This window comes from Empidonax traillii, unplaced genomic scaffold, assembly GCF_003031625.1.
Source record: "Empidonax traillii isolate 1590-97213 ecotype Southwest subspecies unplaced genomic scaffold, ASM303162v1 scaffold1536:size189005, whole genome shotgun sequence".
NCBI classification, from domain to species: domain Eukaryota; kingdom Metazoa; phylum Chordata; class Aves; order Passeriformes; family Tyrannidae; genus Empidonax; species Empidonax traillii.
In genome coordinates this window covers 20,025-44,329 of record NW_020956729.1, presented here as the reverse complement: position 1 = coordinate 44,329, position 24,305 = coordinate 20,025, and the positions used below count along the sequence as shown (strand labels likewise).

Sequence of the window (24,305 nt, the reverse complement as noted above, 5' to 3'; positions counted from 1 at the left end):
GATGCCTGTTATTTTGGATTGTTTGTATTTTGAATTAAGTATGACACTAAATACTTTAAAAGCAGTTAAGTCAAGTAGCTTTTTTGATACAACAAAGGTAAGAAGTTAATTAGGTGTACAAGGCTGAACAAGTTATTAAACGATCTAAAACACTATAACAAGATCCTATTTAAAGCTGATGAGCTGGAGATTGGACATACTGGGACAAAATTTCAACAGCTCCACCTTAAAGTAGATCTATCAAAGTATGTGGAGTTACAGCAATTCAAAGCAGCCAGATAATTATCCAGGAGTTGTAACTGATTTGAATTTAAATTCACTGCCTTTGTGAATGATGACAGTGCAACAACCTGCAGATTATAAATAGAATCAATGTAAATCAGATTTAGATAGCATGTGATATTTACTGTTATTTCAAAAAATAAACACTTCAAACAATGAATCCTCATTTTCCCTAGTTGAGAAGCTCTTGGGTATTAAGTGATTCTGATACTCTGTATTCACTCATATTTGTACCAAATCTTCTTAATATTCATTACTACCAAAACCAAATAAGAAACACTACACTGCCTTCAAATGATGAGAGAACGAGCTTCATTGCCAGCATTCTTGTAATCCACGCAAAATTAAAATAGAGTGAAATTCCAAACGCGCTCCTCCCCAAACAGTTGGGTTAGATGACTCGGAGACATTCATATTTTCTTTTAATCCTCTAGCACCGGTATCCAATGACATATTGGGTCAGAAAAAAATAACAAAATCAATTCAGGGAAAAAAAATCTATTGTAATTCCCGCATAAAGAAGAACCAGACCAGGTACAGAATGAAATCCTGAGGAATTCCATTGGAATGTCTGAATTGTTTCTCTCCCATTCCCACTTCCTATCAAGTTTGGTCTGTCTCCAATAATTTCCTACTGATATTTAAAAGTTAGGAGTTTTTGCACCATACCAATTTTATAACATAATAAAAGGGTTCCAAGCTCTTAAAGGAGATAATTTCCCCCTCGTTCCAACAAAAATTGCAGCCATACTAAATGGCACTGTTCAGTTCTCATATTTCAAATCTACAACTCTCTTTTTTCCGATCAATTACAGAGAAAACCCCCAAACCACGTAACAAGAAAACAGCAGTTCTGCTCAGAAGAACCAACTATGTACCTATAGCAAGAAAGGTTGGATGGTTGAGAAGCTTTCTTATACAGAGGAGTAGCCAGGCACAGGCATAGTGGACAGGCCATGGCATTGCTTACTATGACTTACTTTATTTTTCAACAAAAGCAGAGCATGTGATGGTTATGCCAACATGCTTGTATGCAGGGCTAAGAGCTGGACTCAACGATCCTTGCAGATCCCTTTCAACTCAGCATATTCTGTGATTTACAGAGAAAAAAAAATTATCTGGAATAAATAACTCCAGATAAATAAAAGAGTATTCAATGGAATAGTAGTACTGACAATGGTATTCAGCTCCTAATGGCAGATGAATGTTTTCCCTTGAAACTACTTTACTGAGCAGAGTTCAAGAGTTTCTGCAATTCATACAAGAAAAAAAAAGACTATCATGAGAAGTTACCTAAACTAGAGGGGACCCTGAGAGGATGGTTATTTTATTCATTTACTCTTAGAAACTTTCAGTCCTGAAAGTTTACATTTCAGCACCCCTCTCCTTGTGTAGAATACAATATTTCAGATTTAAAATTTACTCCATGCCCTCATACAGTATTAAAAAAAAAAAAGACGTGGCAATTAAACTATTTGTGGTGCTTTTACACTGAACTGGTCGGTTCCCATTTTGCTGGTAAAAACAAGAGACTGACTTTGATCCTGTGGCATTTCCACCAGGCTCTGTGTACCCACACAGTATACATTATTTAAGTAACCACTTCCAAGAGCTTGCTAAAATATTTAAGAGCAGAAATATTGCACAACACATTGCAGAAGCTAAAAAAAAATAAAATAAAAACAACAAAACCAAAATTCAACAAAAACATACAAAACCTACATCAAGAAACTTTCTCGAACAGAAGATGCAGACAAAGAAGTTTAGCTAAATGTGGTGCATGCATTTCTGGGTATTGACTGGTACCACAGGTAACAGGTTAAAGGATTTGAAAAGTGAATCTAGGACCAGACTGGAGCAGGAGAGAGGTCACACAAAGAAGGATATTTAATAAATAGCAGCTCACTTACTGGTGTCATTTAGTACAGAATTTCATTGCCCAATTTTGAAAGAGCACATAAAGGATCGAGAAAGAAAATGTAAACTGAAGAAAAACTCCACTTAAATAATATCTGGTGCATAGGAAAATTAAAGCTTTCCACATTAAGTAAATAAATAAATTAAAAATAAAGTTCAATATTATTCTCTTCTTGCTATAGGGACAAATCTATTTACTTAAATGAGTTTGCTAACACAAAAGAAGAAAATTTTATATTAAAGTTTGGGAAGAACTTCTTAAAAAGTAGGGGGGAAAAGAGAAGGCATTCTAAAGTAAATGTTAAGCAAAACAGAAGGAGAGGGACTGTGAGAAGCCTTGCAGGTTGTGGAAAAGTAATCTGAAGGAAAAGAGAGACAAGGGGATGGAGAAGAGGGAAGTAGCATAAGACAAAGCAGAGCATCATAAAGACAATTGTTAAATTAGATAGTCTTATCTGGGGTGGGGGAAGGACAGGGAAGTAGTAAAGTAAGTTTGCATAAGGCAGAAGTCATACCCAGAAGATATTTAGTAATTTCTTTACTTCTATTTGCACATGGTATTGTCACCCCAACTCTCACAAAGGTGAGAACAAGTCAGAGAGCATCAACTCTCTTGTCTTCAGTTACTACTCAAATGCACACAAGGTCCATCAGCAACTGGTTTCTTTCTTTTATATAATTATATGCACTCCAAATATTTACATCTACATAAAACACACTTCATATACAGAGTTGATGCAACAAGGAAAAAAAAAGGACAGAAAAAAACCCAGATCTAAAACTTATACTACTCTCTAAACATCAGACAGGTCATCTTTATGCAGAAGTAGGAAAAACAAACAAACAAACAAAAGAACTAAAAAGTCTTGTTTTCTTGAAAGAGTACAAATCAGCCATCAGAGTATAGCTCTGGTTACAGGTCTAAACCTCTTCCTACCTAATGACCTCATAGCAGTACGTTCCCAAGGTTCTTCCTAGACTCACATATCACTGCTTTGAGAATACATTAAAGCTTCTTTCTGCCAGCTGCCTCCTGCCCTCCATCTGAGGCTGACTTGACCCTGCCATGCTGAGAATCTATTTATAAACTTCCTAAACACATCTGCTTTAAAAAACATCCACTCAAGACCTTCACGGTTTTAACCGTCTCTCATTTGCCGTTGTTCCCAGTGAACCTGGGCACTCATTGTTTTCAAAACCAGAATGATGTGTTTCCTGTAAAAAGTCTTTGAAAAGGCACAGAATCGTACTGGCTTTTCCTCAAAGAAATGGAAAGCTCCAGACAGCCACCACAGCACCTGAAGCAAGTGGTACCTGGGCATGGTGGTGCAGTTCTTAAAGAGTCCAGACACTTGCCCTTGATGTGCCGTGTCTCGAGGCTGTGGCTGCCAATGTTAAACTCCTCTGAAGCAGAAAACCAATCAATGGTGTTTCTAAGCTCCCATATAAGATGTGTTTTACTGCAATTAAGGAAATGGAGTTACCTGTTTTCTGAACGTTCCATATGTGATTTGTGAATTTTGAAGGTACAACCAGTATTCTGTCCGCAGGACTTGGCACTGTTTCAAAGCAAACTCTTACTGTCATGTCTCACCACTACGAACTTGCACATAGACAAATATATATATAAACATAACACGGGAAAAAGGTAATGAAATGGTTTACTTTTGTTTCTAAACACAATTCTACACAACAGCTGAAATCTTAGGTGTAACTAACACCTAACTGGAGCCATGTATTAGATATGCAAGGATATTTGCCTAAGAATTAGCTGGAACAAATAGAAAAATGGTAAAATCAAGCAGAGAAACAGCTACAGAGCCTGGTGTATTGTATGTGAGCTAGTCCTATTTGGAAATGATTCCAGTGTGCAACATTCTCCCTACAGGAGACTTCACTACAACAGAGACCACGCTATCCACGCGTTTTTCAGCAGCGCATTCACAAGTTGAGCTGTGCAACCTGTCTGCTCACTCCTCAATCTCTTTGTGAAAATATACAGGAGGCAGTAGTTCATGTTGGTGGGTTATCCCTGTTCTTTTCAAATGGACATTCTCTAGATTTATGAGGGCAGACAGGCTGGATCACGGCTTGCACTTCAAACACAAGGTTGCAGGGCTGTGACAGCCCTTACCTGAGGAGCTTATTTCTTGTTCTCTGATCACATTTTATCGATATCTGTTTGTACAAAGATCTGCCTCACCTGTTTAGTAATCCTGGAGTCAGAGATGCCCATCTGTGAGCATGGTCTCAGACATGCATTGTATGACATGTCCCAGCACTACACTTTGCTTTGAGATAGGGAACAAATGGGAAAGTTATGCAGAGGACCAAAAGAGGAGCAACAGCACAATCTGATATATTTGTGTGAGGTTCTAGCTGAATGGCACATGAACCTTCAGTGCTTAAATAGCCCACACTTTACATCCAGCACAGTTCTGGTGAATGTATAATGAACTGAGTAGCTGTGAGTGAATATAAACCCTGTATAATCAGGTCTGGACATAGTTTAGTCTCCAGGACTTATCTCTGAGATAATCTGTAAAGCTCAAAGGCCTTCTGGAAGTCCTAGCACAAAACAACAACAAAAAAATGCAGAAATCAGCATGGAAAATAAAATTCAGTATCCTAATGTCAAAATAAAAGTTTACAGAAAGAAAAGGAACACAAATTGTGATATCAGCTTAGAGAACTCTCATGCATCTTGAGTGTTAGCAGAGAATTTCACCACACCGAAGTGTGAAAAAACAGTAAAGTGATTCTGAAATAAGCCACACATCATATTTTATAAGAAAACATCTAAGTTAAAATCCTTCCAGGTTCCTTATTCAGCAATTAAACATCATAGCAATATATGGCTAAGAAGTTTTTGACCATCTTCCAACTACATACCGTTCAGAAAATAGAGATGGGTAAGATAGAGATGTTTTTTTTTCTAAGTGCTCAATTATTATGGATTTTGACAACACCCCTCCAGCATAATGCATGGAGTGCTTGGTCAGTCAACCCAAACTGCTCATTAAGGAGAAAGGCAAGTGCTGTGACCCAGAATTGCATATTAGCAATGTTTCTGAATACAGAAAGCCTTACAGAATGAGAAGAGTTGCAAGCATTTTAAAGTCAGGTTTCTCTTACAGAATGTCCTCAAACAATTTGTTTCAAGAAATAGACTTGCCTCAGTGAGCTGATAAAAAGCACAGCACAGACTTCTTACTGTTCAGCCATGCATTTTCTCTCTACAGTTACTTCAGTTCCACTACTTAGTAGGAAAACATTTAAATTTTCATTGTTCTCCTACCTTGCAGCGAAAAAATGTTCAAGATTGATGCTAAATAATCACGTACTGAGGATTCAAGGTTAGATCAGGTTAGTTTGTTGTTGGTTACAGGTTATTTTTGTTTGCAGTTTGTGTGGTTATTTTTTGGTTTTACACAGCAGATGAAAATAAATGCCAACAACTGACACTGGAAAAGACCGGCCAGCTATCCCTTTTGTGTCAGGGCTACTGCTGAGGGATGAATGAAATATTATCCATCTGTAAAATTCAAACATGCTGGGGAAAATCAAACCACAAAATCTACATTTTGAGAGTCATACACTTTGTTAATAGTTTGAGATAATCCTGAGATAGATCAGTTAACTAATCTGTTTTCTATACAGTTATTAAAGTAAATGTGCTACATGAGATAAAATTCTTTCCGTGAACCCTCTTTTGTGTGGACACAGGACACTGTGGGCAACAAATAAAACCAAACACCTCATCTTGCCCCTTTCAAACGCTCAGAGGAAATCATTTTCTGACATCAATATGCTGCATGAACTGTAAGGGATAAAAAGGCCCAAAATGGCACCCAGATACCTACACTTGAGTTGATGGCCAATTTGTGTGACTGGAGTGATTTAAACCAACAACAGAGTTGGAGGAAAGGAGAAAGTAGAGGGAGAATCCGATCCAGCAGAAACTGGAAAACCATGTTTATGAAAACGCCAAGATGCTGCATCAGAAGGGGCAGAGGCCCTTGCTGAGTTTAGGACAAGACTCAACTACCCTACCATTCACAGAGACTGAAAGGCAAAAACCCAGCTGAAGCCCTGAGCTGGCATTCACTGCCTGCTAAGGCTCATCAGCTGTCCTGGGCTTCCTGGCAGGGAGAAGATTAACTCAGCTCAAGCCCAGCCCAGCCCAGCCCACCTGGACCACCAGCAGCGATCAGCAGAAACTGCTGCAAGTTCTCCAAGTGCAGCTGTTGATCCACAAAACTGAAACATGCCACTGAAAAAGGAGAGACGTTCCCACTCATAGCCCAAAGTCCCACTTCAAGCAGAGTAACTGTAGAAAATATTATCCTGGGAGAGTGTGATAACTCTGTCTAATCACTGACACGAATGTTGGTTTGGTGTTTTCTAGCTCTGTTTAAGACAGCAAACCCACCAACCCCAAAGCAGAGCACAACACAGGGTCATGCATTACTTTTTGGCATTTCCACCCAAACCAACACAGTGCTTCAGGTATGATTTGCTGGGTTTTAGAAGGAATTTTTAATCTAATATCTCGAGTTAAAACATGTGGCTGTTCATAAAACCATCTAACTGTAGTTCAGGTAGATTTAAGTGGTTGACGAAGAATGACACTACCTGAAATCAAAACTGACTATTTAAGATAGGAAAATACAAGCCTGCCAAAAACCTCCTTGTGGAAGAGTGAACACTTTGAGCAACCTGAGGAGGAAAGAGGTAGCCTCGAGATTTTCAAATTCTCATCTGGCCTTTGCCAAATTAAACAGTACATTTACATTATGATTAATTTTCCTTCTACTTAGTAGTAAATAAATACATGAAGCAAGTACCATACCCAGTTTAAACTCCACCAAGAAGAAATAATTTCCTCATTGTTTCCTCTCACAGAAATTCTACTTTTCATCTTAATCTGGAAAAAAAATTTTAGCTTTGAAATATAGTGATATTCCAAAGAACAAGACTGCTGTTTTAGAGTGTGTTTCAAAAGCAGTATCCTCAGTGGATGGTCAATATTTATGCTGCCATAAACATAATTAGTGTGTGTATCAGGAGAACATCCCCCATCAATTTACGTACTTCTTGCAGTCATTGTTCTAGAATCTTTTGTTTCCTTCCCTTCAACTTGTAGCTTCAGGGTTTGGAGGGTTTCTTGTTTTGTGGGGGATTTTCTTTTTTAAGATACTCTTACATAAGAAATAAAAGATGATGAGTAGTTTATGTAAGCCTCTAACCAGACACTTGAAAGCGATTTTTCTAAGTGATGTTTATTAGTTTTAGCACATTTCCAGAGTGCTAGCATGATAATCTTATAGTGACAGCATAATCTGTTGCAAGTTCTCTGCTCATTAGAGTCAATCATAACCAGGATGTCTGAGGCAAGATTATTTGTATTGTTGGTGGGGTTTTTGTTTGGTTGGGTTTTTCTACATGGAAATGGATATTGAAGCTTGCAAGTTTGTTTTTTTCAGAGTTTTTCAGTTAGAGATCAGGAGTCGGGGTCTTTGGCCTTTTTTCATGCTGAAAAAGGGGCAGGCTTTAAGAAGAGTCTCATCTGCCTGACAATCACAACTGAAGTACTGATGACAATCAGTCAGTTTATTGAACTGACTAAGGAATTGACTGTTCAGTCCTGAGGTAGAAAATATACCATTTGAATTGAAATGTCTTCTTTATCTGTAAATGAGATCTACTAATGAAGACGCACAAAAGTTGTGTATTAATGAGAAAAACCCCTGATGATGTAATTCTGACCTGTTCAAGGCAGTTCCTCTCCTGGTGTTCTCTCTCTCCCTATTACCAGAATAGGGGCCAAATCTCATACAGTTTTTAAAGAGTTATTCTGAATTTTCTGCAAGATACTATATACGTGTCTATCAAGAGGGTGACTGCACCTGAACGATGTTAAACATCAGAATTCATTTAAAATCATTGAGATGTGCTACTTCCACAAAAATACTTAAGTCTTGGAATGCTCACTGCTCCTAGATTTGCAATTGCATCATGTGGACATTATGCATACATGTCTTGTATGAAAGGAAGTATTACAAAATTTGATTTTTAAGCAGCTTAAACCTAATCCTTGAGCCATCTCATCACATCTCAGAGCACACAAACAAAGGAAAAGTTAAAATATCATAACAATATAATGCTTGTAAATTATTGAAATATTTTTATGACTGTTTACAACACCAGAACAGGATAAAGAAAGGCTGTAAGTTAGAACCAGCCTCTGAAGAGCATCCCCCTTCTAATACTAACCTACAATTAGCCAGACGCCGAAAATTTCTGATGCCCTCATTTTTAGGCTATAAAAGTAAAACCCAAACCCAAATGGCTTTGCATAATGTAGACTTAGCAACTTTATGAAGCAAGTCTCTGTTTGGGTAATTGAGGAAGGTGCTTCCAGTCTGAGTGGGCATGTGGAGCCTGCAACTACAGCAAAGGCTACAGAGACCCTGACAAGAGAGAGATGAACAAATGGGCTGGATTCCCACTGTGAAGATAGTCTTGACTCACCTGGGCATTAAACCAGTGTCAACATAACTGAGAAGCGGGTAAAAGAAAAAACAAAAATACAGGGCAAGATAAAGAGGAAAAAAATTTAGCAGGTACAGGTATAGCACAGCAGTCAATAGGTTTGGAAGCTGAAGCAAAACACTGTTAAACAGATAAAAAAAAAGGACTTAAAGAATTGGTACTGATGGCACCTTTGCTGCAAGTAGCAGATGAGTTATAAAATAACCAGCAAAATCTGAAATCTGTAAGATCTGAGCACAATTGTCCAGTGAGGCCTTTGTGTCTTTTTTGTTGTTTTTTGGTATGTGGGCAGACCAGAAAAAGTAAATCACAATATCGGGAGAACTGGATGAAAACAAATTGTTGGTTGAAATTTAAAACATAACAGGATAACAAACTAGACTAACTGAACATTGCCACAGCCTTTCAAAAATCAGTTGTGGCAGAAAATGCCCTTTCTGCATGTTTAGTTAATCCTTCACACTCTCCTTCCCTTGTACTTCTGAACAGGACATGCCTTACAAAAACTTCTTTAAGAGACATCAGAAGAGCCACAATATGCTCTGGTTTAAGTGGCATTAGTCCACTCCTCTTCCCTCAGTTAATCCTTCTCACTAGAGCCAGAAAGACTAGAGAAAAGATTTTGGCCGTTTACTCCCCAATAACAGGTCATTTGATCATGGGCTTTTTAGAGATACTCAAAGTGTCATCAGGCAGAGCTTCTGCCAGCCTTCTATCTCATCTACCAATTTCCAGGGTTTAGTATAGAAAATTGTTCTAGTGACTAGGGGAATCCCAGATGCCCTAATGCACTCCAGCATTTCCTGATGATGGTACATTATGTATGTAACTCCAGACACACATCACCCCATGCATTAAGAGTGCTAGTATGAGGCATATGAGCCAAGCAGCACAGGTAATTTACCCCATTGCTTCATGCCACCAGCTTTTATGAGACATGGCTTAGCATGTTTTTCCTCAGCCAAAGCCAACAGGAGAGCAGAAACTATATGTTTTGCTGCACACATGTTGCCAGGAAGATGGTCTCAGAGTACAGAGTCGGGTGGAGTGACAGAGACACTAAGGGCGACCAAAGTGACTTGCCTAAAGTGACTGGCATATACATAATAAACCAGAAAAATATGGGGTTCTACAACTCCAGTTTACTTCCTGAATTTGAGAACAAGTCAAGCATGATTTTGTAATAAAAAAAGGAATCTAACCAACTCCTCCTGGGGGGTTTCACTGGGAAGAGATTAGGAGCTCTTTCTTCCTGGCCCCATGGTGCGGCTGTCAGGAAAAACTGCATTTTGGATGGTGTGTTCTTGTGACAGTTGGGGAAGGGATGACTCTGAACAAGTATCTTCATAGATCAGAATGCTAAATTTTGCCTAGAGTTGTTCCCAGATTGCTTATCTGTCTTCACACTCATGTTTGTTTGGTTTTTTTTTTTCAAATTACTTTGTTCAAAGGAGTTTAGGAAACAAGTAAATAGTTGAAAACGAAGAGTCTAGAAGTCTGAACCTTTGAGATTCAACTTCAAGAAAAAGAGGTTCACCATGAGCTATCCCCTCCCTTCATTCCATTATCTCGTGCCTTTTTATTTGCAGATTAGAGCTATCCCTTCTGGCTTTGAAATTCAACAATTTGTTATATACACAGAGGCAAATATTCCTCTTATACCCAAAACATATTCAAATTAGCCCTAAGACCTGAATCAGCTGAAGGCATAACAAAGCTGTGAGCCTTTATGCCTTTCAAGACATAACCATTAATTTTAGATTTCTCTTGTGACACCAAGTTGATAGACACAAAATAAACTTACACTGATAAATGAGAATCAGAGTAGAAATTATTTCTAGGTTCCATTATGGCTGCTTAAAACATGGTAAAATTTTAATTTGTTTTTCAGGTTTTGAAACAAATACTTCTGGATTAGTGTATAAAACAATATGAGCAATCTCATTCAAGTAGCCACCTCCAACTTTTTTCCTAGAGCAACTTTTTACTAAGAGCATATTTTCATATGTATTTCTGCTTTCCTTACCCCAAAGTTTCACATAACTGCTGGAATTTATTCTGTATGCACGCGTTCATTAATTTTTTAAAAATATTACTTCCAAAAATACCACTTCATTTCACTGGGATGTGCATGTATTCAAAGTGCCACGCTTCATGCTGTCATTTCTCTGTATACAAAGACGTGACACAGCTTTCTCAGGGCCTGAGCTGCAAATGTACTGCAACTCTATTAGGCTTTTTGTGCCTCTAAGACAAAACTTCTCTGTCAAGGGAAAAAGTAAACTTTGATCTCAGGAAACAAACAAACAAACAAACAAAAAACCCAACCCACCCCAAACCTGCTTCAAGGTCTGAAAATCACTGTGTTACAACTGTTTGAGTAAAGCCAAATATGTACAAACACCGAGATGATTTCTCCTCTCCCCCTCCAGCAATGCTGTATGGAAATTCAAAGTGACAAAAGCAAAACACAAAACAGAGACAAAAAAACCATCAGAGATTACTTGCACAAAGACATTTTGAATCTGGCATATGCAATATTTCTCAGTAATGATTTTTTTTATTCCTTTGTGGGTTTTTTCTTTAAAAAAATAAACTTGCTCAACTGATAAATGCTTTACATGGATCATCTATAATAAAAAAGGGGAAAAGAATCCTCTGAAATAAGTAAAATTACACCTTTATCTGCAAAAACTGATTTGCCAATGTCATTACTCATTCTGTTTTGTCCCATTTCATTCCTTTACACAGCCTCACTAGGGTGGTAGCTTATTTCACTACTTGTTTTCTTATTTAGATCTAAATGGGAACATTTTCTTGTCAGAAAACAACAAATCCTTTGAAAACCTGATAGCTCATGGTAATAGCAGGAAGGAGGAACAGAGAGACAGGGCTGTAATGTGAGACTGGTGAAAACTTCTCACGTCCCCGAGCGCCGTCTCTTGGTATCTCCCATCGTCCCTCTAGAAACCAGGAGATGAAAAAAAAGTCTTCTTACAGAAAGATACACTACAACTTCGAAACCAAATACATTTGCTGCTGCTTTCTACAGGCTTTCCTCAGTGCACTTTCCTAGCACAAACGTTGCCACATTTACATTTAGGCTCTGAAGAGTGGAATATAAACCTTCCCTCACCCCTGGTACTGTTTTCTATCCCTTGTTCCAGAGTGCCTGGCCTCTCAAGCGTTCTCAGCATTTTCATATCACAGAAATCAACACAAATCAAAAACTTTCCCAGAGAATATAACGTGTAGACAGCTCCTTTACTAAGATAAATTTCTACAGGCCTCTTCCTGTATTTAAGGTTCCAGAGACAAGCAATGGACTTAGTTCTGTATTCTTATGTGCAGTGCACAAACCAAGCAATAGCCTTCTATGCAGGCAATAAAAACCTAAAAATACAGTCTTTCTGGCCTACAAATATAAAAACAACTAGTAAATACAAAAAGGGACTTTCATAAATTTTCTGGAAACTTCAACTATGTCTAGGTTGAACTCCAGTAAATAAAGACTGTTTTAAATGAAGATACTTCCCTGCTTCATTTTCAATCAAGACTCCCCATTCCATCCCACATATAGGAAAGCAGGATATTAATATATAACTACTATATTTCTAAGACTAGTCACAGTCAGCAGTGTAAGGAGCTTAGTGCAATATTGATTTCCCCCCCACCCCTCGTCCTCCAAACAGAACAATAAATTTAACACCCTGGAGAAGTCTGCACAAATAAGACAAGTTTTCTTTACATCTATTGAAATTAATATGTCAATATTCTGGCACATTTCTCAATTTATGGAGTTTAAACAGTCATAACATCATTAAGGTTGTCTGCAAAGTCCACCACTAAACCATATCCCCAGGAATAAGAATTATCCTAAATAACACCTCCATTACTATATAAATATATTGAAAAATAGATTTAAAGAATGACTGATTCGCATATTCAAAAAGATAATACATAGAAGCTGCCTAAGTACAGCTAAATAGTACACAAGGAGATAAACACAGTAACACAAGTGAAGACATATGGAAAATAGAATATACATTCACATGGTATTTTGGTATCTATAAATAACTAGCACTTTCACTATGCTACATTAGATGGAAGGAAAAATTTGATTTATGAATGTCCATTTATGTTCAGATTTCTGCACTTCTCCCTTCAAGCAATATTATCTACAATTCCTCTCTTGCTAAAATGGTGGCAGCCATTAGGAAATGCAACAAATAAATCAGGAACATAAAGGAACATAAGAACAAAAACTCAGCCTGTACAAAGTTTGTTTTTTTAAAAGTCATATACGCACATTCCCCCAGTCTTAGAGAAAATACAGACATAAAAGACACATGTCCAGAAGTCTAGAGAAAGAAAACCAAAAAAGGGGCTTATACTTCAGGATACATATCAATTAGTAAGGAGTACACATCATTATCCAAAAATCTGTGCTTTTCATAAATTAAAGGAGCCTAAGATAAACAGTGGAAAACATTTTGCCAATCCAACACTATGTTAACAGAGGTTAATGGTTTCCTTCAGATATCCTTTTTTCCCATTAATACTTTGAAATAAGACCATATATTTCTCCATTATGAAGATAAAGGTTGTGAGCTTAGGCTGCACAAAGAGCTGACCCATAATAAAACCATCCAGATGATCCAGGCTTTCCTGCAGTACTTTGTATTAACAGCTAGCCAGATTAAAGAAAAAAAAGTAAAATATGAGAGGCTTAAGGGAGCTGTTTCACAGTCTATGGACTGACTCTTAAATCACAAGTGAGTGGATTACCAGATTGCTTTTAAATAATCTCTCTAAAAATACCACTTGAGAAGATATTCAATGGAAATACCTTGCTCGCAGGACCTGCTCTGAATTTCACAAAAAGTATCTGAATAATTATCCCAACTGAGTAAAAGTTCTAGGCTTCTGGCCATAAACAGACTGCACCAGTGCTGAATAATACTCTATTCTCCTTGAGGTGTTAATCCTCCTGCCCTGCACTTCTCTGTAATACATTAAGAGAGAAGTGTTTTATATTCAACAAGACATGCCAACTCAGAAGGCACCTGCACTACTGGGAAAAAAAAAATCAAATCAAAACAAAACCCCACAAACAAACAAACCACAAAACCCCCCACAAAACATAACAAAAAACCACAATCAAAAAGCCCTTAAAAATTAATTTTCTTTTCAGCCAAAATTCATCTTGTCTTCCTAAACTCCCTTTCTAATTCACTCCACTATAAATTCTGCCTCTCCCTTCTTGAAATCTTAAGAAAATCAGCTCTATATTCATACCCAAGATTAACCTCATAAAACTTACTCTGAAGTATAACTAAAATGCCTCATTTTCACTGTTTTTAATCTATTTCCATGAGCTCCCAGAAATAATTTACGCTGAATTATGTATAGGAACACATCCTTTTTAGCCAGAAAGAGAGTTTCCTGGGTTAATGGAGCCTGCAGCTCCACTCTAATTCCAACTTGATTGTTCCTTCCTTAAACTCCCACATTGTGCTGGTTGGCTTCCTACCTTGCACACATTTCCCCTCTCCAACACCAATACAAAGCTGCCTCTCGATGACTGATACTATGTAAAACCCTTTTGCCATTAAATATCTTGCCACATGGAATCACACCCAGTGGGTTAGAGAGAGCTTTCAGGCTTTCTCTTTGGAAACTCCAGTAAGGTTGTAATGAATTACAACGGAAATGTAGCTCCAAATCACAGCATGAGGTCAGTACTTGCAGACAGAAGCCCACATAATTTTAAGGAAGAGGGCAGGTTTAGATTAGATTTTAGGAGGAAATGCTTTACTGTGAGAGTAGGGAGACACAGGTTGCCCAGAGAAGCTGAGGATGTCCCATCCCTGGAAGAGTTCAAAGCCAGGCTGGATGGGGCTCTGAGCAACCTGGTCTAGTGGAAAATGTCCCCCAACCCCACAGCATGGGGTTGGAACTGGATGATCCTTAAGGCCACTTCCAACCCTAACAATTCTATGTTTCTACAAAATTTCAAACTGAAGATCTCAAAAGACATCTGAGAAAGACAATTCAGCATTTATAAAAGATGTTCTAATATGCTTTCCTGTGCAGACTTTACCACTTCTCATTAAAATTTGCTTAGAAAATACCTTACCCCTTGAAGATCAATACAAATTAAATTACAATGTTGTTGAAATTCTTATTCTAGTAAATTTCTCTGTGTGTGTGTCAGATTGATGGCCTCTAAAAATTAGGACAATGAGAAGATTTTAAGCTAATAAGATCTTGTGAAAATAAGAAGCTCTTGAACTCATAAAGACATCTTTTTTATTATTCCAGTGTCATCACAAAGTGTTATCTCAGCTTAAACTACACTGACTGGGGAATTAATGACACTACTGAGATAAACTCATTTCAAATTACCACAATTGCACACATTAAAATCCAAATTGAAATATATGCCTAAGGATCTATTATTCAGACTTTACAAATACAAAATGTCACCTGCTCAGTCATGTCTCAAAACAAGAAATTCCTTCCTGAGTAACATGTGGGGTTTAATTCTATTTGGCTCTGCACTGCTCGAAACCAGCCTGGGAAAGAACAATAAGTAGCTAAAGGAAGGGCTGCTGATTAACAGATTCCTCTGCATCCTCTTACACCAGCTCACTAGAGTTTGGTGTTGCTAAATTACTTGATTTGGATGTAGAGAAAAACGTGGATTGTCTCACCTCTCTCTCTCTGTTCTGTGTGAAAACTATGTGTTATTACATGGACTTATCGAAAGAGGTACAACAGAGGGAAAACCCTCCCAACATGTCTACTCTCTCTCTCTCTCTCTCAAAAAGGAAAATTATAATGCAGACCTGAATGCTGGACTTTGGTTTTATCTGTAGATCAACTTCACATTTACTTGAAAATCTGAAAAGATTTTTTTATTTCCTTGAAGTTATGTGTTTTCCAACGAGGAGCCAGAGCACCAGAAGCAGAATTTTATAGGTCAGATATAGCAAGTCTACTCCATCTGTCATTCTGAATGACCATTCTGATGGATCAAATCTTCATGTGAATAAGAAAAACACATATATATATCCCCCAAAAGTGCTCTCTGCTCAGAAGAGAGAATCAGCCAGGTCATTTTTCCTCTCTGAAAAGGTATTATGAGCAAAGTCATCTCGCAGTGGCATTTTTACACACATTAAGATGTCAAGGTTCTTCTGAAGCCCTACTGATTAACAAATTGTTCATGGGGTGAACCAAGCTTTAAAAGATTTTAAAAATAATTATAATATGTAACATTTTAAAGCACAAGACTATATAAGCAGAAAATATTCAAAGCATTTTGTTTGAATCCAGTTAACCAGAGCACAGAACACAGAAGATAGTTACACTTGATTTCTTACACACTGAATGAATCATTAAGCAGAGAAATAGATATAAAATAAATTTTCAAAATATTATCAAATTTACACAAGTTATCAAAATTCCATACTAACAGGCAAAAATATATTGTCTCAATAAAAATTAATTTTGGACAACATCTGAAGACTCGTGAATAAATATATACATTTATATGCCCGCCCAAGAAATTTGAGATACATTTTTATGACAGAACTTTTACAGTGCTTGCATTCTGAATTAAAAAAGCAATAAAACAAAGTAAGGTAAACCTGTTGCTTTAAAATTTATTTGAATTTCAGGTGAAGAAGCTGAGAGCAAAATACAATTTAGTAAGAATATTGTAGCCTTTATATCTATTTTTTTCCATAAAAGACTGCTAAGTAGAACTAAATAAATGTCATCTGCAAATAATTCAGTTATAGTTTACTGAAAAAAAATTCTGAATTTTTTAACTATGAAGGGAAAAAAAAAGTAATTATGAAAGGAGAGAATAACAGCCATGCCCTGTAGAGTTAGAAATCCAGAAGATGTGAAAAAAGCATTTCATAATGATATTAACTTTTTCATAATTTCTGTAATAAATTATCATTTCGAAAAAATGAAATGAGAAATTCCTCAAAAAACCTGTGCTGAAAGTGTAATTATACACTGTAAAGCTTTAACATAGAGGCCTATTTCTATGATTTTTCTTCAAAACAACAATAAAGCAAAAGCAAAGGCTGTCAAAGAAGCAGACATGAAAATAATAACTCCAGATGGAGTCTTAGGAACAAACCTGGAGACATTAGCAGAAGTTCCAGTACCAATATCACTACAGTTAAATGACAGTGTAATAATAAATTAAGCATAATAATAAGTAAAATAGAAATAAAAAAAATGTGAGTCCCATCCATAAAAACAAACCCAACGTCTTGTAACTGAAGCACAACGTCAGAATGGCTTGATTACACTATAAATCTACTCCACTGATCATTCTGGTATATCTGATACTCAGCAAATGTGGGAACAAACTACGGGAACACCAGGATTACTCTGAAAGAAAACCAGACTGCCACTCGTGACCTTGATTTACACCATTCTCCCTCCCATCCTGGAAAATCCCACCTGGTTTCACTCCTTGAGGGCAGTGATTGAACTGTTGATTGTTAAGCAGTTCTGAGGATACTGCTGACCATGAAGTTTCAAGGTTCCTGACTTAAGAAGTCACAGTGCAGACACTGACACCATCACATACATAGATTGCTGCTACTAACTTTTGTTCTGATGTATTTAAATAACTTACAGACCTATGGAGCTTTATTCCCTATCCTTTCAAGGAGGATGTAGAATCCACTCCCACAACATTAGTATGTCCTAGTATTTGGACACAAGAATTTGTGAAGAGAAGGTGGGATAAGACAGATTTGCCTGTGTGTGGCTTCGTTTCAAACTATGAGAGAGTCTTAGTCTTTAATTACTTTACTACCAGTCAGTCTTATGTGTTTTGAGCAAGTGTAGAAATGGAGTTTGTTTCAATCAACTCTTAATGAGCAACAAATATTAACAGTTTGAACTTCTAGACCTTGCAGAAGTGACTAACAAAGCCTAATACACATATCTGGATTCTTCCCACTGCCTCTGCCCGACCCAAGTTGTGAGTAGAGGCACGTGGTGGAACACACAACCAAACTGCAGATGGTCTAGCACTAAGTCTCAGGCAAACTGCAGGTAAGATTTCAGATGACACCCTTCTTGTTTCCTACCTTAAAATGAATACAGTTGTTTTCTGTCAGGCTGCCATGAAATTAAAGCACCCACCAGAACTGGCAGCACATTTGTCAGCTCCACCAGGTAAGCATTAAGAAGGATGACTTCAAAAGTGCCTCTCCCAAAGCTGCAGTTTGCACCAGCTGAGCACTTCAAAGCTGTTTATCAGGAGGAGTTGACCAAAGCGACCAAGTCTGAAGAGCATTTGCTCGTGCAAGGCCACGTTTTAGGTCACAGTCTAAAAAGCCACACTGTAACCAATGCACAGGAGTAACAGGCATTGAAAAGGGTGCAGAAAAAAGTCTAAAAAAAGTGATTTGCTTGCAAAATGCCTAGAAGAACCAAACTCTCTTAGGTTTAAGCTAATTTTCCTCGTTCCTGATACAGTTTCTTTTTTATCTAGAATAGGTAGTAATAGAAGTAGTTTAGATTCTGTCTAAAGCAACATTCCCATTTACATTTTAAGTTATGCTGTATAATTTTTATTTCAGGTTTTTAATCGATACTCTTAAAGGAAATGGTACATTCCTTTCCCTGATATTCGTGCTACTGATACAATTCCTATTCTTGTTTGTCAATACTTTTTCAAACGCCTTCTGTTCTGAAATCCCATAATTTAAAAGTAAATAAACAAAAAAAAAAAAAAATCCAAATTTCTCTAAAATACTCAGAGGAATAGATGATACATAGCCTTTATTTTTAAGGGTAAAGAAAGAACAAGGTCTCATCACACCAAAGCATTAGAGAAGAAACTATTCTGATGCATGCAAAAAACCCTGATGACTAGAGAAGGTGCGTAAAACTACTGTGTAAATAATCTACCAAGTATGAAAGAGGAAGCTTAACAAATCTGATATTAGTGAAACAGGTGAATGTCAACCCAACCAGTAACACCATCAGTCAATGCTCATGTTGGCAAAAAATGTTCTGGTTACTGCAAATTGCCATCTAGCTATATATGGAGATATATATCTATACAATCTCAAAAGTTGTTTTGGTCTCTGGAGTCCTAATTAAGAGTTGTTTTACTATAGAAGAGTAGTGAAAATAGTGCTAGAGGTATATGTAAGAACTAATCTCCATTTAAATCAATAGATACGAGTTTAAGCCAATTTCAAATGAAAAAGGAAGCAAGAAAATTCTTGTTAGCAAGCTGAAAAGAACGACTCTATAGTGGCATAAAACAGGAAGTATTTGTGCTATGAAGGATCTCAAGGACCCAAAATGCTATTTAAGGCCCCTTGAGTTGAATCTTATGTCTATTCAAGGCAAAAATCTAGACAAGCAGATGTACCTTGCAAGATATGGAGAGAACTTGGAAACAAGTTCACAGAACTGGCACAGCTTTATCACATGTCCTGCAGGGTTGAAATGAGGAAGAAAACAGAAAATTTCAAGGAAAGGTACAATTTACAGTTGTCTAGAGCTTTTCTTCAGGAGTAAGTTGGAAAATGAAGGCAAAGGAAAATGGAAGGATATACAGACAGAGCAGTTTTGCAGTGGTACGTTCAACTATCATTTTCAGGAAATGTGTGAGTCTTTACACTGAAGTTAAACGTTGTCCAGTGGGAAACAACAGTGGTTGCTTTATTTTCAAGCTGAGATCAGAAGACTCCTGTAATATTCTGGAAGTATTATAACAACTTCTATTAGTCCTTGTTTAGTGACTGAGGAATTAAGACAATTCTCAAGCTCCTCTGTTATTTCGTAGAGGGCTAAAATTGACAATTAGGAAGTTTAGTCAAATACAGGGTTTTCATTCTGGATTTGTTTTCAAATCCTAATATTAGGGAGGGCAGAAATATATGCCCTAAATATTTTTCACGTACTTTTCTGGTTTTAAGTTAATTAGATGCATATTGTATTTCAATATCACTACAACTACAAAGAAAAATACTTGAGTAGGAACAGAGGTGTTTTTCCATATTATTTACAATTAAAGGATTACTTTCACTATTTAATGTAGACACATACTCTAACTGCTTGAGGTCCTAAGTGCACTTAAGTTCAGACAATCCAATGTGCACTGTTTAAGGAAACATCTTCATGGAATATTAGATATGAAGAGAGAAACCCCTAAAGAAGCAGCACATGTGCTCCTACTAAAATATTGTGCAGAAGAACTTGGAATTGTTTGTAACTTCCTAAGTCCCCTGACATCTTCTGACCAGAACAGGGCAGTCTCAGTATTAAAATCTCTGTTTAAAACAAGAGTGGGGTTGAACAATCGACACCTACATTGGGATTGTTGAGCTCTACTTGCACTGAAAGAAGATAATCTAGACACAGCACAAGTTTTAGAACAATTGCTGATTTTTTACTGTTATTATTGTTTGCTATGAAACAATCCGGCCTTCCAGAGTTTTCATTCACTACAGCAGGACGTTTATCATTGTTATTCTCCTTTTCAGCCAAGCATAGGGAGTTTTTCCTTTTCTAGGTGAAGTTTTCCATGCCAGATGCACACAGGAAGCCCCAGAGATCACTTGTAAAGCTGCACAGAAAACCAAAGCACAGACTGGAGGAAAGAATGCTCCCCAAGTTTTTTTTTTGTTACAAGCAAACCAATTTACTGAAACGACAAAACTTTCCTATTCACATTTAAGTTTGCATACATCAGTGATTGCCAATACCATCATACAAAAGCAACTGGAAAGAAAAATAAAAGCCTTTGGTGAAAATTAAACACTCAAACATGAAAAACAAGAGCTACAACTTTCAGGATTTTTGCAGTGGTTTCCTGCAGATACAGGTAAGAAGGACAGAGAACCACCCAGTGAGGAGAGTGAGAGAGAGGGGAGAAAACCACAACCAATGTTCGATGTTCAACAGGGCACAGCTCCCCTCAACAGGGATCTGCACATGTGTATGAAACACAGATGTTACTCCAACACACCTGTAATTAAATATTATTCCAGATCTTCAAAGAGAAGTTCCAGGATACATTTGAGAACACAAATTTCTACTTCTGATACAATATTTTATAGATGCAGTTTGTTTTTCCTCAAGGCGAGCAGAGCCTTAAGAAAGCAGAGCGTTGCTTGACTGTCTTTATTTTCAGAAAAAGAAGGTATAAGAGGCTTATGGGAGGACCTAGGGGAGCACAGAGGCACCTGGAATGTCTTCTCCAGGTGTTGTGAAATAAGATTCCCACTCCTTCTCCCTCCCTGCACGAGGCTTATCTTTCTCACCCTCAGCATTCACACAAAACTGGAAGTTTGTCACTGTATTTGCTTAACTAGATAGCAGCATGAAACACACATTTTAAGTACACAGGGTTAGCAGCATTCTGAATTTATATGTTTCCTCTGCCAACATTTATTACAATCCTTTCACCTTTACATATAGCAAACTATTATGTGGTTACTGAAACATTTGCAGTACTCAACGACATCCAATATTAATTGCTCAATCAACCTGCATTGACACACTGGATTTAACATGCCACATTGAATTACCGATTATTTTTCTAATCTTACCAAGTCAATCTGGGGCAAAGACATCTGCAATGTAGCTGCAGTATATTTTAAACACCTGCTTCCTTAACTGTTGCAGTATCATTAATTTGAACAGAAGCATGCACCTCACACCTTGCACATTTTGGTGCCTGATTGTACACTTCATACATATTTATTTCATTAACTCCTCTTCACTCACTTGAGAAAAAAAATCTATATTTTATTGGAAATAATAGTTTTACTAGTGTTGCATATACTGAATTAATTTGTTCTGTGCTGAAGTTGCTTCAGTTCTTTTTAAGACAACAAATATGATTTTTTTTTGAGTTTTCTTCTAATACCAGGAAAGAGAACAAGTACCTGTACAGCCATGCTTAAATCCAATGTCACCACTGCCTTATGTTCTCTAGTTTTTTAATCAGAAAAAAAATGTTGTCAAATATAGTATCATGGAAGAAGGGTAATATACATCCAACTGTCCACTTTGACTTTCTAAAACAAATCGTTTACTAACAAAAGTAAAAGAAAATACGGTGTTAAAAGTTCTATACTTTTCAAGTGGTTTATAATCAGAAAACTGAAATGGTGATTTTACAGCAGACTTTCAGCCTTTTTATTTCCCCCATGAGACTATCACAACTGCTATACAGAACTTCTCACATCACATGATGAAATTGTGATTTTTACTATAAAGTAAGAACTGTTTTGCAAAGAACTTGAAGGAATGCATGTGGTAAAGAGCAGCAAGCATAAATAGCTTCAGAATTTTGGATTAGACTAAGAACAATATTCCACTTTTAAGATGACTACATGGAACTGTAACTGGCTGATTAAATGAGTAACAATTGAACTTTCTTGTAGAAACTGTGCTTAAGAGGAAAGTCAACAGTTGAGTTTTACAGCTTATGGACAAAAAGAAAGTATTACTAGCTCTTACAGTTTCTGTGATTTGATAGGACAATGTGCCTCCTATCTCTGTGATTTGTCTCTGCTCTTCACTAAAAGCAATGAAATACAAATCAACTGATCCCAGAGTACTTCCTGACAATTAATAACTGAAATAAACACGACACTAACGAGCTATTTTAAGTAAATTCACTGTGATACCAAAAAGTTTAAGAAAGTAAAAGAATAGAGACAAAATACAACCCAACGGCGTGAGCCATGGCTCACCACCTGAGAAACGTGCAAAACAACAATTAAAATACCTGAGTTGTAAATAAAAGTAACCTGAAACAAGAGCTTACCACATTTTTAAAAGTTATTTCTGTTACAGTTAGGAACCATCTTGATTTTATTTTCTTGTCTTATAATACATCTTACAGACAGAAAAACAATGCCTATCACCTGTTGTACTAAATCCATAAAAGCATTTATGCTTTAAACTTCAGCATTGTGATAAATACCGTGGATGTAAGATGATGTCAGATCATTTTATTTCCCTGCCAAGCATTCTGCAGATGAGAAAATGAGAGACTTGTTCCCAAGATTACTTACCCATGAAGTTCAGATAGCTCTCCCCTCCGAGTGCATGAGTAATGAGACGAATCATTTTATGAAGCTGTATCCCACGATCAATCACCGGCGTAAGAGGCATGAGCACGCTCATGTTTGTGTACATCTCCGCATCCATCAGTCGAAAAGCCAATGTCTTATCACCAACAAGTGCCTAGAACAGTCAAAAAAAGCAGTGAACAGAACCCTTGGGTGTTTTTAACACTCAGAAGTATTTCTTTTTGTTTGTTTGTTTTGTTTTACAGCAGGTGCTCTATGTCGTAAGGGGAGGACTTGCAAGATCGGTGAGGAGCCAAGGCCATGGCTCAGGGTGCATGATCCCTGTTCCTGAGAAAACCTTCCTGCCCCTACCTCTGATCACCAGGTCACAGCAACCCCACCTTCTAATGACTGAGCCTGTGTACTGTGTTATCATGTGAGTGGGATACAGATCTAGTCTGAGGTCCAAAATAGGAAGCATCTAAACCGAGGTAGGGATGTCCATGAGCTGAGCCTCAACTGCATGTCAGACACGAGTGTTTGTTTTAACCCTCCACGTGGTTACTGGGGCTCCCCACACGGACAGGATAATATTATTATCATTATTATATGATAATAAACACCTGTCTAACCCCTGCTGACATCCTACATTTCACCTGATGGGATCAAACTGCATAATTACTTCTAAGAACTTTTTTTTTTTTTTTTTTATGCCTAGAGATATCAAAATGTGACCTGCCAGCATCGACTCGGTAAGTCACAAGTGACCTACCATTTGGGAATTTTTACAGAAAACGCAGAAAATGAGCAAGCAAACATTCCAAGTGAAGTTCCTGGAATGTAAAAATAGAAGGGTATTAACAAAACTCCTGATTTAGAGATGCAGGATGAGTATGAAGCATTCATTTATATGCAATCAAGAAGGCAATTGGTTTTCTGTGATTTCACACGAGAAAAAAGCAAACTAGTAATTCTGTCTAAAAACAGTGACTGAATTACTAACTTGCTAGTGCTTACTGCTACTTGAGAAAGGCCACACAAATGCTATTCTAATATACTAGCATGCAGGTAGTTGAAAATGTTTTGGACCATTTATATGTAAATAGCTAGTTTTGGCTCAATTAGCCTAATTTTCATTTTATAATCTTGCATGAAAACTCACTTAAATTCCAAAGAGACAGATGAATTGTAAGCAGGTCTAGCTGAAAAGCACCATCATCCTTTAGACTTCCGACTGACAATATAAGAGCACCTACAGATTACTCCATTGGGTAAAAACCAGACTTAAAAAATTAAAAAAATTCCTACGTGGCAATGACAAGACTGAAGACTGCAATGAACAACTATTCTCTGGACTCAGAATGTGGCATTTGTTCGTGTCATTTAATATCCCCTAATCTTTCTATTCAAAGAAAAGGTAAGTGTTCCCTATTCTTGTTTTTTAATGACAGCCATAATTTTATTAAC

General features: G+C 37.1%; 1 protein-coding gene across 1 annotated transcript in view; it reads right to left on the bottom strand.

Moving 5' to 3' along the window:
* The window catches only part of LOC114070389 (1,4-alpha-glucan-branching enzyme-like), a 56,233-nt gene that overhangs the window by 20,900 nt on the left and 11,028 nt on the right, over positions 1 to 24,305 (bottom strand). The window contains exon 5 of the mRNA XM_027907748.1: positions 22,842 to 23,013. Coding sequence (XP_027763549.1) covers positions 22,842 to 23,013 — 172 coding nt within the window. The remainder of the gene's footprint in view (positions 1 to 22,841; positions 23,014 to 24,305) is intronic.